This window comes from Westerdykella ornata (genome assembly GCF_010094085.1).
Source record: "Westerdykella ornata strain CBS 379.55 unplaced genomic scaffold EI97scaffold_8, whole genome shotgun sequence".
Classification (NCBI taxonomy): Eukaryota; Fungi; Ascomycota; class Dothideomycetes; order Pleosporales; family Sporormiaceae; genus Westerdykella; species Westerdykella ornata.
Genome location: NW_022986858.1, coordinates 67,452 through 80,337, shown reverse-complemented (window position 1 = coordinate 80,337; position 12,886 = coordinate 67,452). Strand labels below are relative to the sequence as shown.

The following is a 12,886-nucleotide window of genomic DNA, read 5'->3' as shown; positions in this document are numbered from 1 at the left end:
TTTAGGAACAAGGTGAAAGAGCAGAGTGAAGGACATAGGGTGGTAAGGTGGTGAATGGACGGTGGATTTGCTGTCAGGTCCGAATGCATGTCGAGTGACCGATGACTTGCACCAGCTGCCCGGCGCCTAGCACCTAGCCCCGGCCCACCACCCCGCTAGAGAGCACCAACGTTATCAGTCACGTGCTGATAAGCAGCAGCCTTAATTCTACACTGCACCTTCCTCTTCCGTCACATTATGTCAGCACCTCTTTTGCGCACCTACATAGGTGAGCCCTACTGTGAAAATTCTCACTCATCCATTTCCCCTCATTTTCTGCTCTCATCTAGGCTATACAGAAATGGCGGCCGCAACAGGTTCACAGACAGACGAAGAATGGGCGCAGGCAGAAGGCGTCCCTAGCCTAACCGACCCCTTCATTCAAAAGTATCTCTCTGGCAGAGATGCCCTCGTGCATGAGGAGAAAAAGAGGAGAAGCGGTTGGTCAATCTATCTCCAGAGCCTGGTAGTACACCTCGCCAACAGGCGCAGTCTGACATGAGTTCAGACCGCGTCTTTCGTGAAAATCTGTCCCCAACGGCCGCCGAGGCCTGCGCTATTGTAGATCAAATCCGATTCGAAGAGCAGCAGACACTCTGGACCAAAAACTTCGAGGATAGCCTGGTGCGCCACCACGTGGATGTCTTTCCAGGCATGATGTTCTCCCTTGCCAAGGAGCGAATGGAGAAGAGGAGCAGACTATGGAAAATCATCCGTCGGATGCCAAAAGGAGCGCTGCTGCACTGCCATCTGGAAGCCATGGTGGATCTAGATTGGGCACTGGAGGAAGCTTTTTCGACAGAGGGAGTCTGTATCCGGAGCGACGGTCCACTCTCCTCACCAGAGGCGCTCCTGAAGGCGGGCATTTCATTCTCATATACAAAGACCAGGGCTAATGTGGATGTTTCGATCTGGAGCAACCAGTATGTCGCTGAGACATTGGTTCCAATAACCGTTGCTGCAGACAGCTTTCCTGATGGCGGCCGTAAAGGATTTATTGAGTGGATACGATCTCGGTGCACCATCACAGACGAGGAGCATCTCCTTCATCACGAGGGCCCCAACCAAGTGTGGCGGAAGTTCATGTCCTGCTTCCCCATCTTAGGCTCCCTGGTCTACTATGAACCCATCTTCAGAAAGTTCATACGAAAGATGTGTCAGCAGTTGCTTGATGATGGTGTTTACTACGTTGATATGCGGTCGGCGTTTTATACGCCTTACCGGAGGGCGGGACAGGAAGAGTGGGATCCCGACTATCTGAATTATCTAAGTCACATGGAAGAGGAGATCGAGAACTTTAAAGCCTCCGAAGAAGGGAAAGAATTCTGGGGTGCCCGCATGATTTGGACTACAGTCCGCGCACTCGACAAGCGCAAGGTCATCGAAAGTAAGTTTCTGCCATTGCTGCACTAGAACATGCGCTCACGGCTTCACTAGGCATGACACAATGCATTGAAATGAAATTGGAATTCCCCGGCCTGATAGCAGGCTATGACTTAGTAGGACAAGAAGACATGGGCCGTCCTCTCGCCGACCTCTTGCCCGAACTCTTCTGGTTCCGCAAAGCCTGCGCACAGTCCGGTGTGGATATTCCCTTCTTCTTCCACGCGGGCGAGACCCTGGGAGACGGCGACGCCACTGACGAGAACCTATTCGATGCAATCTTGCTCGGTACACGACGTATTGGTCACGGATTTAGCTTGTACAAGCACCCCCTGCTCATAGACATGGTCAAGGAGAAGAAGATCCTCATCGAGAGCTGCCCAGTCAGTAATGAAGTGCTGAGGCTTTGTGGGAGCATCATGTCACACCCACTCCCCGCGTTGCTGGCACGTGGCGTGCCTTGCTCTCTCTGCAATGACGACCCGACTATCTTGGGCCAGGGAGGCAATGGTATGAGCCACGACTTCTGGCAAGCGTTGCAGGGATGGGAGAACCTGGGACTTGCGGGTCTAGGCTCTCTAGCGGAGAACAGCGTAAGGTGGGCCAGCTTTGAAGATTATAGTGCGAAAGACTGGGTGCAGGACGTGAAGGATGGGGCTTTAGGCAAAGGCATCCGGGCTCAGAGGTTGAAGGAGTGGATCGCCAAGTGGGAGCGGTTCTGCACCTGGATTGTGGACGAATTCGGGCCTGACGAGAATCTGGAGCCGGAGGAATAGGGTCAGCACAGTCTAGGGAAACAGTTCTATTAGGGATACAATGGGTAAAGGTAACGGGGGACTGGTCTCAACACCGTTTTGCATTGTGCTCTCTGTATCCTATCTATTCGGGATACTGCGCACATCTTGAACATGCATAGCACATCTATTTGTTGCACACTATCTTGACTACAGCATCCAACTCGTCTTAAAAAGATATCGCCCGCGATCCTATCTGAACTGAATTATCATGTAGTAGATTTTAGTGACAAAGTCTAGGCTTTTCTTCAATGTTCACAGAAGCTATGAGTAGTGGGCTGAATTGCAGTCGCGTAGTTCTTTCCTACGACCAAGGTACAGTAAATTGACGCCTAATCTGCAGCTCAGCAATCTAACAGAGACCTTATGCTAAGCACTATGTCGCCGTCCGCCACCTCACTCACTTTTCCACCGGATTCGCTACAACTTCAGAACAATCGCTTGTCTCCACCTGCACGCCAGCAGTTCCCGAAACCTATCCCACCCTCGCGTTCGCGTTGGAACCCTTGCTATTACCCCAGTATTAGCTTTTCTCAAGAACTATGTCATGAGTGTCATGTGTACGATGAATAACTGGCGTATCAAAATACGCCACATACTTCACACTTCACAAACGCAGGTGCAAGTGTAGTTGACACACGAGATAGCATTTGCTCTGGAAATGTACATCCCACATCCACTCACCCGCCACTTCCTCCTCCTGCTGCTCCCCCTAACCGACACTCTCCACCCTTCTAGCAGACATCGCAACATCCGCAGAGCACCCTTGGGTCTCCCAAAGCATCCTCAAAACTCTACTCCTTCACCCCGTCCTTTCCCTCCTCCTCCTCCTCCCTTACCTGCTGCCCCGCCACCAATGCCACCACCCTCCCCATTGCCAAATCCGCCCTCTGACACCTCAGCCCCGCCTCCTTCGCCATCTGCTCCGCTCTCAGCGCAGCCACCTTCGCCTCTGCGACCTGCTCCAAGCAATCTGCAACCGCTTGGGTGAGCTCTAGACGCCGGAGACGCTGCGTTGGGGTTTCGGGTTGGGCATCGGCCGTGGTTGGTGCGAGCGGCTTCGTGAAGAAGGTCTTGATGCTTTTCTTTAGGCCGAGCTTTTTGTCGGTTGGGACTAGGGAGCCGGTCTCGCTGCTATTTCCTGCCCTTGCCGAGATAGCCAACGACCTTAGGTGGGACTTGGTGAAGACGCGTGGGCGCATATGAGGGAGGACTGCGGCGGCGGGTTTGTCATCTACCATTCTTTTCCCATTGGACCGTGCCGCAGGGCCCGGTTGGATGTCCTCCCCGTCTTTCTTTTCTTCCGGCGACGCGTTACGAGCTGGAGACAACAACGGAGAGGTGTCTTCCTCACCCAAGAGCACAGCGTCGGCCTGTTTATCAATCTTTAGAACTGGTCCGAGTCCTGTGAGCGCCTGCGATGTCATGGACAGACGCTTCACACGGAAATTCACAACATCCGCGGAAGCGACACGTGAAGGTTCATTGGGAAGCGGCCAATTTGGATCATCGGTGTTGACATCCGTGTCACGAGTGCCTTCCAGAGACGAATCGGCCGGCTGGATGGCTAAGACGTTGTCTCTGCCAGTCTTTTGTACGGAGGGGCTTGCTTCATGCACCACCGAGGACCGGAGAACTGGATGCTGCTCCGGGACAGGAGTATCATCAACAGGCGGGGGGCTCGGCAAGGGCTTGTCGACGGGCGCCGGACACGAATTCTGTGGGGTTTGAGGCTACCGCAGCGTTAGTTTGCGATTTGATCAGCGAGTTAGCAACATACTTGCTGAGCCAGGGGGATAGAAACGGGAGCCTTCCGCGAATATGGTCGCTGAGGTAGGCGGGAGAAGTTCCTCGCAGTGGCGATAGACCTGGAACTCTGTGGTGTTGAAACCTTCGTGGACGTTGCCATGGTTGGCAGCTTCGAAGGAGTTTTTGAGGCGCTCGAGGAAGGTATTCCAGTTGTCGGGAACTCGTGTTTAGACGGCTGGTCCTGCTTGAGCAGAGCTCCTGGCGACGAAACTGCTCTGACGGTTGCGGAGATCTTGGAGGCACTCGAGGAAGGTGTTGCGGTTGTTGGGGACTCGTGTTTATGCGAATGTTCCTCCTTGACTAGAGATCCTGGCGACGAAAGTGCTCTGACGGTTGCGGAGATCTTGGAGGCGCCTCTGGATAGAGACCCAACGGGCGCGGTCTCGCCTTTGGGCGTAGATTGCCGTGCAATGGGGATCTTGACGGGAATCCTCCCTTTAAATGATGGGAGATTCGTGCCCATGATAGTAATTAAGAAACTGAGGTGCGATGGCTGGAGGGGTTGACGCGAGAAAGATGAAGGAGGAGAAGGAGACCGCCTGATATGGAGGGGATGAGGGAATAAAAACAATTGCATACGCGAATAAGGCGATGGGCGTTTGCTGTCGCGCGTGGCAGGCGATGCAAAATGTGTACGCGTGGTGAAAGAGACTTCTTGTCAACAACAAAAAGGAACTTGCAGTGACGTGGACTCTGAACAGGAGGTCACCACAGCATAGTACAAGAGGGGTGGAGAAGAGCTACGCGCAAGTTACTGATATCGCTAGCCGGTGAAAGGCGATAATGCGTCCAGCCCTTTCCACAGTCGGCATGAAGCTCAAAGGCAACCAGGGGAGTCGAAGATCTGGTAGTATATTTATGTAATGTGAAAAAATGAGGAAATGTGAAGATGAGATCTGATAATGCGACAGAGATGGTAAGAAAGTTTTCTGGCGCCGGCGAATTGGGTTACACTCTCCTAGCGGAAACCATGGAGAAGACAGTCTTGCTTACTTTGAACGTGTCGTACTTCAACCTACCTTCTTTCTTAGCTAAACTCCTATCCGATGTGGTCGAAGACGGTGTTCCCAACTCTTCCGTCGCGTTCGGAGTCTAACCATAGGCATTTTGGCAACTGCAGGCTGGAGGACTTGTACTACAAGAAGTAAACATTGTTTCTTAGTTGTTCTACGGAAGAAATGACCCTTGGGAAACGGATTTCATGTATCTATCAGATGGAAGTTGAGAGGTGATATTCGAACGATGCCAAGGGGTTGACAGTGCTTTCGGAACGGAACAAGTTGAAACGCCGAATTACCTCAACCGCAAGCGTCAACTGTGTCAGTAGTCAGGCCAAACGACAAATCCATTCGTGCTCAAGATGCTCAAGTACGACAAGGCTGCGAAAGAGGCTCATGTCTCTGGCCTTACCGGCAGCACCGTGAGCGATGTTAACAGCGTTGCTCTCGCAATGCCTGTAAGCCTTGCAACCTAGCAGATGTTGACCCGAACCAATGCTAATACTGCTACCAGCTCGCAGTCCTTCTCTGGTCGACGCTCCAATCTAGGCAACGCACGTTCACTCCCTACAAGCCTGTCGCTATCTTCGTTGACTTTCTCATAAACTGTTGCGCTACACTCTTTGCGACCACCATATACTCGTCGTCCACATGGCTGTTCAACTTTCTTCTGATATTGCCCGCCGTCTTCATAGCCACCACCTCCCAACCCGTCACAGCACGATCCTCCAAACCGCCCGTCAAGGAGCTCTCTAAATCGAAACCACCGAGTCGCCTCCCCATCAAACCCTTCATTACCCACTACCGCGGATCAATGCTGGTTATAACCTGCGTTGCCATACTCGCCGTAGACTTCCGAATCTTTCCACGGCGCTTTGCCAAAGTAGAGAATTGGGGCACATCCTTAATGGACATGGGTGTGGGCTCGTTCGTCTTCTCCAGTGGAGTGGTGTCCGCCCGAAGCTTGCTAAAGAATGAGGCTGGGGTTCGCCTTCCGTTTGCAGAGCGTCTCGTTCGCTCCACTCGGCACTCTCTCCCTCTCCTTGTACTGGGTGTCTTACGGCTCCTCTCCGTCAAGGGACTCGACTACGCAGAACATGTCACGGAATATGGTGTACACTGGAACTTCTTCTTCACATTAGGGCTACTGCCACCTTTTGTGGCCGTGTTCCAGTCCTTGTTTGACTTTCTTCCGTCATATGCTCTACTGTCACTGATCCTAGCCACCCTATACGAAATTGCACTTGACCGAACTGATCTGGGAAAGTTCATCTTGACCGCTCCACGGACCGACCTTTTATCACAGAATCGAGAAGGTCTGTTCTCCTTCATTGGCTATCTGGCTATATTTTTAGCCGGACAGTCCCTAGGCATGTCTGTGCTACCGAGACAAGCCTCCGTCGAAAGCAAGTCTTCTTGGAGAATTCTTTTAAGGCGCACGATTCTGGGAAAGCTTGTTCTGGCGACGACCTTCTGGACAGTCCTCTTCTATTGGACTGTGAGTTATGCCTATGGACTTGGACTGCGTCTCAGCGTCTCACGCCGCCTTGCCAACTTGCCGTACGTCTTGTGGGTATCCTCCTTCAACAGCGGCCAGATTACCTTGTGCTATGCTATTGAGCGAATTTTCTTTCCCCAGATATATAAGGCAAGCAGCGAGACAGAGGAGGCGCAAAGAGCCCGAGACGCAACCAGCCCCGTTCTATCTGCATTCAATCGGAACGGACTCGCGGTATTCTTGCTTGCAAACCTACTCACTGGGCTTGTCAATCTGACATTGCCAACCTTGCAAATGGGCACTGTTGCATCAATGGCCATGCTACTTGCCTACATAGCGGCATTATCTGCTGTCGCGCTCACTTTAGATCGCATGAATGTATCGATAAAACTCTAGATGAGCTCGTACAATCGAAGCATGTACCTTCAAACAAGCAGAAGAAAATTTCACTACCTATGTATATATAGTAATTAAATAGATCGAATCTTCTCCAGTAGCAGAGCACCGCCAGAATCAATAACCGCAACCCAACCAGCAAGTGAACGATATCGCCAAGGCATATCATGTGCTCGCGCGCGTGCCTCGCGCTTTCCCTGCGCACAGACCATAGGACGCGGGGAAGCTTCAGAGCGCAAGTACTCCGCAATCCTCCTTCAACATCCGCAGACGAAGAGCCATGCAGATTTACGTCAACGACGGCGGAAATGAACACCCCTTTGGCAAAGCGCCGCCGGCTGGATGAGGCGACCAGGACGCTTCACAAGCCGTTCAAATCGCCGTTCCGCACTCCATTGAAAGCATCAACATCCCCTAGCGAACCTCCGTCTTCAGATCCCCCAGAGGCCCCGAAGAACGACCTTTCATCTACCAAGACCAATGCTACCCAGAACAGACCATTGCATGATCCAACTCTAGTAGTGACGCCGCGATCACCTACCACTACCCCGAGCCGCCCAATCCAGAGGAAGGCGTTACCTAGCCTGACTCGAGAAATCATACAATTGCGCTCAGATATACAGATACTCACCCAAGCACTTACGCTCGTGACGTCCGACAAAGACAGGGAACTGCAGCGTCTGATTGATACATGGCGGACTGCCAGCCGAGCTGCAGCCGAGGATCTGTTTGCTCGGACAAGAGACAGGGTGAACAGAATGGGTGGCGTTGCAGCTTGGAGGGAGCGTGAGAAGGAGCAGAAAGAGTGGAGAAAGAAATGGGATCGTGAGGAGATGGAAGCGGAGCGAGCTCGATGGGAAGAAGAAAAGGGAGATGAGGATAATGCTCGCTTCGATGACTATGAGTATGGCGGTGGGGAAGGCGAGGAAATGGAGAAACAAGAGGAGGTGGGGCCTAACGACGATGTGAGATGGACCTCTCCAAGCGACCATTCGAGAGGATCAAAAACTAATGCGCAGCAGTCCTTCACGATGGGCATGATGCTGAATACACTCAACGTTGGTCTGAAGTTGATAGGGTACGACAACACATCGCAAAGATGGGAAGGTTGAGAAACCAAATTGCCCTGAAGTAGCTCTATTGGAGAGCAAGCTTAGAGCCGCATGTTCGTCATGAAGGAAGAGCTCGTCCTAATTGCATCAAATACCACTCCCCAACTCCTGCAATATCTAGCATCCCCAATCGTACGGATACTAATCCCAAATGCGCGATTGATGCTACTGTTTCAATAATCTTCGCTAGTTTGCAATGGGGGCCGGATGTCACGCTTGTGGCCAGGAGTGGGCGAATCATTCGCTTTCAGCCCCCAAATTGGGGCTTAGTGAGCCTTTGCTTACCTCTAGCTTCCGTGCAACAAAATAACTGTCTACAAATATGTATCCGGCATTCGGCCCTACTGACTTCTCTCTAGCAAAGTCATCTCCTCTGAAGCTCACAATATGTCGCTGCCGCCGGCAGAGGCGAAGAAGGAAGCCACGAAGGGGAAGAGTTCGAGGACGACATATGAAACCATCAAACAAGGGGTGAAGCAACTCTACCCACCAGAAACGGCCACCAACCCTACGAACATTGAGTGAGTATCAAAGAAAGCTCGCTTTTATGGTTGGCTGATATTCGTCTAGTATTGTCTTCGTTCCAGGGTTAGGAGCCAATCCTGAGGAGAGCTGGAAAAAAGGCGATTTCAACTGGGCTTCAGACAAGAATGGCACAGCAAAAGACTATCCCAATGCTCGAGTGCTGCTCTATCTCTATGAGTCGGCTTTTCATGGACCACTCAAAGTTGACCAATTTATGGACAACATCGCGAAAGGGCTCCTCCATGCTCTTCAATCAAAACGAGGGGTATGCTGAGACATTCTTTCCCACCGTCCAAGGTACAAAGCGCTGACATGGGAATAAGGAACAAATAAACCGACCCATTGTCTTCATAGGGCATAGCATGGGAGGGCTAGTAATCGCCAAGGTGGGCATCTCCATTATAAACTCCCCCTCAGTAACTGAAGATCTAGGCTGTCACCATGATGGATACACAACGTGACACGTTCCGCAAAATGTTCGAAGCAACCGCAGGATGTGTTTTCTTTGGTTCACCTTTCAATGGTGCTGAGGCTGCCTCAGTGGCCGCAATGTTCGCATATGTCGGCGACAAGTTCGGCCAGGCCACCACAAGCAAACTGCTTGATCTCATGAAGCCTGGTGATGCCAGCTTGCGTGAATTGAGGGCAGATTTCATGCGCCTGGTCATAAAACTCCCGACCAAGATTGAGCTTTACTGCTTTTGGGAGAATCACGACACTGACCCCGCCAAAATGGCTTCCGAGTTTATAGCCAAACGGGAGCCCGCTATGACGGGCGGGCGGATCTCGAACGTTTTGTATGACATCTTCAAACAAGCTAAGGCACCTTTCAAGATCGTGGAGCGCGAATCTGCGACGTTTGGCGATGTGGTAGAGAACCTAGGGCTTGCATGCAACCATCGAGATCTGGTCAAATTCGACGACTTCAAAGACCCTCGTTACCAGATGATTAGAGACCCACTCAAAAAAATCATCCACGGCGCTCCCTTGGTTGTAAAGAATAGGTTGAACGCAACTCGAGATATTGATCTGAACGCCATAAAAAGCATCACAGAAGCACTGGAAGTGTCGACAATCTCAAGAAAGAAGGTCTCCCAAAAGTTCACTCCCTCGTCATGGCTACCCACAGACAAACAATTTTCGGAGTGGCTGGCAAAAGATGAGGACCCCCATTCTGAGCAAAAGCAACGGGGAGATACATTATGGATCTGCGGCTCTGAGGGACGTGGCAAAACGGGCGCAACTGTTGCGGCTCTTGAACAGGTTGACAAGGTTATCAAAGAAGACGAGCACAGTGACAGCGGCAAAGGTACGCAGTATAGTCTGCGAAGCCAACTCCTTGCTAACTCTGCACAGCTCCAATTCTGATGGCATATTACTTCTGTGATCCGACATCAGATGCTTCCACTGCAGAGGACTTGTTGAAGTCCTTGCTCCTCCAGCTCATCCAGAAACAACCCTTGTTCGTCCCCTACGCAAAGCAGTTCACAAGACGCGAGAAACGGCAGGCTGTGCCTACCTCGGTGGAAAATCTGTGGCAGAGTCTACAGGATATGCTGTCGGACGACATAGCGAGTAGCAGGATCTACTTCGTCATCAACAACCTGCACGGTCTACCGCAGGATTCCGATTCTACGAAGAAGCTTTACGATCTCATCAGAGCCGAAATGCAGACGATGAATGATGATGATATTGCCCGGGTTTCCATCAGATGGATGTTCACGAGCAGGAAATCGAACAAGAGCATCAGTGATATCGTCAACAGCGGGATGGTGCGGCTCATTGACCTGGAAGACGAGAAGTACGCGAACCAGGTTCAGCTGGAACTGCGAAAACATGCTCAAAAGAAGGTCGCCATGCTGGGCAGTGAGAAGGGGTACAAGAAGGATCTCGCCTATTTCGTCAGCAGCTTGATCGGAAACAGGGCGCAAAACACGGGTTGGATCGATATGACGTGTGGTCAGCTTGAAGAGTTACCAGAATCTGAGAACCCGTTGAAAGTGCGCCAGACTTTGAAGAAGCTACCTCAGCAACTGGATGACCTCCTCGATGAGGGATGGAAGCAGATTTTCGATTCTAATCCTTCACAGAGCGACAAGATCAAGAACATGCTTCAAGCCCTCGCCCTAACTTTTGAAGACCCCACCCTTGATGAACTTACAGTACTGGCGGGTTGGCCTGCCGATGCGGGCGCTGAAGAGCTGCGCGATCTCGTTGGACGATGCAAATCCTTGCTCGTCCTCAAGGGGGACAAGGTGTGCTTCAAGAGTCCCATTGTCAAGCCACATCTGGTACGCCACGCCAATCCACTGCTTGGTGTTACCGAGGAGGAGATCAAATGGCTCCACGGGGAACTTGCATGGAGATCCTTCTCTCACCTGCTGGACCGCTTTGACAAGGAAGAGCCGGCAGCACAAGAGGCGCCGGAAGGCGAATCTGGTGATGGTGCTGAACAAGACGAAGCCAAATCCGATGCGGCGCCGTCCGTTACAGGAGAAGAAGAACAAGAACCTGAGAAAGACGATGAAGATGAGCAAGAAGAGAAAGTGGAGGAGGAACAGGAGGAAGACGAGGAAGACGAGGAAGACGAGGGAGAAGATGATACAGACGATGACGATGACGACGACTCCTCGGTCATGTCTGAGCCTGAAATCACTGCACTGCCATACATGGTGAAGCATTGGCTCCATCACGCCAGCAAATCCACCATGGAGTTGGCCGAGGACCTCAGTCTTCAAGAGAGCTTTTGGAAGCCTGACTCAATCATACGCGCTCGATGGCTAGCCCAATACGAATACTTGACAAGCCAATACGAGGATCTGGATTACAAGAGTCTTTCTGCACTCCATGTGGCAGCTTCAGCTGGCTTCCGGCAGTTAGTTGCTGCCCTCATGGACAACGGTTATCAAGATGAACTGCATCTGAACGACTCTCTGGTCAACCAGCCGGTGTGTCATGGTCCCTTTTGGATTAGCTTATTGCATGCAATGCTAACTGGTAACCTTAGCTGCACCTGGCTGCTTTCTTTGGTCGGCCTAATATCGTCGAAGAGCTGATATACAGAGGCGCTCCTGTCGATGGAGGCAAGGAAACAAAGAACGCGACACCGTTGCTCATGGCAGCATCTAACGGGGCTGTCAAGGTGATGAGCATGCTTCTGGCTGCGGGAGCAGACCCAAACGCCTTGTCTTCGCAGAGTGGATTACCGTTGACCAGCGCCATCGATTCAGGAAGCATCGAGGCCGTGAAATTGCTGATCCAGAAAGGTGCCACTATAGCACCAGACTACGAGGAAGACGTCGACTTACCTCTAGCTTGTGCGGCTCGGTTGCCGGATGCGACGATCTTTGACTACCTAGCAGAAGTAGGAAAGAACGAGTTGCGACCCAAGGATTATGATGAGGCTTTTACCAACGCAGCTTGGGCGGGCAATCTCGAAATATTCCGGAAGCTCGCACAACACGAGCACAGCCAAGATGTCCTTCAGCAAGCGCTTGACTGGGCGACTGAGGAGTGCGAATGGGATATTGTGCGGGACATGCTCGAGAAGTATCCGGGCCTCGATTGTAACGCGCTCTTCAAGGCGGCCGCTGTTTGTTACGATGACCAAGACGAGCTCCTTGACATTGTGTGGAAATACACAGCAGGGTCCATCGAGTTGAGCTACCGCAATGATGCGCTCTATGAGGCTACCGACAATGAGAAAGAGTCCACTGTCAAGTATCTCCTCGAGACATGCGAGGCCGATCCTAATGCTACCGGCGAAGAGTAAGTATCCCTCAGTCATGCACTACTCTCTGCTAACGACTCCAGGTATGGGAACGCGCTCACGGCCGCTGCGTATGACGGCAGACTGGATATGGTGAAACTGCTTCTGGATGCCGGCGCCGACATAAACTCACCGAACGGGTGGGCTCTGCAGACCGCTGCCGGCGAGGGCCATGAGGACATTGTCAAGGAACTCATTGAACGTGGTGCTAACGTGGACGCACAAACGGATAACGAACACTTTGAGCAATCCACGGCGCTCCAAGCAGCTTGTGAATCCGGACAAGTCGACATCGTTCGACTGCTTTTGGAGAAGGGAGCCAACCCCGATATAGGAGGCGGCTCGATGACGTATCCCATCATTGCAGCAGCTCGCAAGGGAGAAGGCGAGATCCTGAAGCTTTTGGTCGAGCATGGAGCAAAAGTTGATGTCTTTGGAGGTCCAGACAACTCAACGCCTCTCATCAATGCCGCCAGCAGTCTGCCTAAGGAATATCTCAAGCTCCTTTTGGACGCGGGCGCCGATATCAACCTCGCGGATCCTGACGGCGATACTGCACTCAT

The 12,886-nt window shown here is 52.0% G+C and overlaps 5 protein-coding genes across 5 annotated transcripts; 4 read left to right on the top strand and 1 right to left on the bottom strand.

Moving 5' to 3' along the window:
* Positions 1–257: 257 nt before the first annotated feature.
* Positions 258–2,456, top strand: EI97DRAFT_416881 (Metallo-dependent hydrolase). Its single transcript, XM_033796903.1, has 3 exons — positions 258–479; positions 548–1,426; positions 1,477–2,456. Exons 1-3 carry the CDS (start codon positions 341–343, stop codon positions 2,196–2,198), a joined length of 1,740 nt encoding a protein of 579 aa, XP_033654502.1. The 5' UTR covers positions 258–340; the 3' UTR covers positions 2,199–2,456.
* Positions 2,457–2,982: 526 nt separating this feature from the next.
* Positions 2,983–4,758, bottom strand: EI97DRAFT_304490 (uncharacterized protein). The gene is made up of 2 exons (XM_033794553.1): positions 3,997–4,758; positions 2,983–3,949 (listed from the first exon to the last, which is right to left on the bottom strand). Exons 1-2 carry the CDS (start codon positions 4,600–4,602, stop codon positions 3,011–3,013), a joined length of 1,545 nt encoding a protein of 514 aa, XP_033654501.1. The 5' UTR covers positions 4,603–4,758; the 3' UTR covers positions 2,983–3,010.
* Positions 4,759–5,361: 603 nt separating this feature from the next.
* Positions 5,362–6,992, top strand: EI97DRAFT_396747 (GPI-anchored wall transfer protein 1). Its single transcript, XM_033796347.1, has 2 exons — positions 5,362–5,481; positions 5,538–6,992. Exons 1-2 carry the CDS (start codon positions 5,386–5,388, stop codon positions 6,915–6,917), a joined length of 1,476 nt encoding a protein of 491 aa, XP_033654500.1. The 5' UTR covers positions 5,362–5,385; the 3' UTR covers positions 6,918–6,992.
* A 233-nt stretch (positions 6,993–7,225) lies between these two features.
* Positions 7,226–8,029, top strand: EI97DRAFT_375755 (uncharacterized protein; the record flags this gene model as incomplete). The annotated part of the gene is made up of 2 exons (XM_033795528.1): positions 7,226–7,882; positions 7,937–8,029. 2 exons carry the CDS (start codon positions 7,226–7,228, stop codon positions 8,027–8,029), a joined length of 750 nt encoding a protein of 249 aa, XP_033654499.1.
* A 194-nt stretch (positions 8,030–8,223) lies between these two features.
* EI97DRAFT_304374 (uncharacterized protein) lies at positions 8,224–11,780 on the top strand. The gene is made up of 5 exons (XM_033794551.1): positions 8,224–8,550; positions 8,600–8,819; positions 8,878–8,940; positions 8,987–9,863; positions 9,911–11,780. Exons 1-5 carry the CDS (start codon positions 8,417–8,419, stop codon positions 11,608–11,610), a joined length of 2,994 nt encoding a protein of 997 aa, XP_033654498.1. The 5' UTR covers positions 8,224–8,416; the 3' UTR covers positions 11,611–11,780.
* The last annotated feature ends 1,106 nt before the right edge of the window (positions 11,781–12,886 follow it).

Excerpts from the sequence above, each read along its gene's own strand:
- EI97DRAFT_304374 (XM_033794551.1), top strand. The coding sequence starts at position 8,417 with ATGTCGCTGCCGCCGGCAGAGGCGAAGAAGGAAGCCACGAAGGGGAAG. Across the intron at positions 8,941-8,986 it reads GAGGGCTAGTAATCGCCAAG|GCTGTCACCATGATGGATAC; the intron begins GTGGGCATCTCC and ends CTGAAGATCTAG. Across the intron at positions 9,864-9,910 it reads GCACAGTGACAGCGGCAAAG|CTCCAATTCTGATGGCATAT; the intron begins GTACGCAGTATA and ends AACTCTGCACAG.
- EI97DRAFT_396747 (XM_033796347.1), top strand. The coding sequence starts at position 5,386 with ATGCTCAAGTACGACAAGGCTGCGAAAGAGGCTCATGTCTCTGGCCTT. Across the intron at positions 5,482-5,537 it reads GCGTTGCTCTCGCAATGCCT|CTCGCAGTCCTTCTCTGGTC; the intron begins GTAAGCCTTGCA and ends TACTGCTACCAG.
- EI97DRAFT_304490 (XM_033794553.1), bottom strand. The coding sequence starts at position 4,602 with ATGCAATTGTTTTTATTCCCTCATCCCCTCCATATCAGGCGGTCTCCT. Across the intron at positions 3,950-3,996 it reads CTATCCCCCTGGCTCAGCAA|CCTCAAACCCCACAGAATTC; the intron begins GTATGTTGCTAA and ends ACGCTGCGGTAG.
- EI97DRAFT_416881 (XM_033796903.1), top strand. The coding sequence starts at position 341 with ATGGCGGCCGCAACAGGTTCACAGACAGACGAAGAATGGGCGCAGGCA. Across the intron at positions 480-547 it reads GGAGAAAAAGAGGAGAAGCG|ACCGCGTCTTTCGTGAAAAT; the intron begins GTTGGTCAATCT and ends ACATGAGTTCAG. Across the intron at positions 1,427-1,476 it reads CAAGCGCAAGGTCATCGAAA|GCATGACACAATGCATTGAA; the intron begins GTAAGTTTCTGC and ends CGGCTTCACTAG.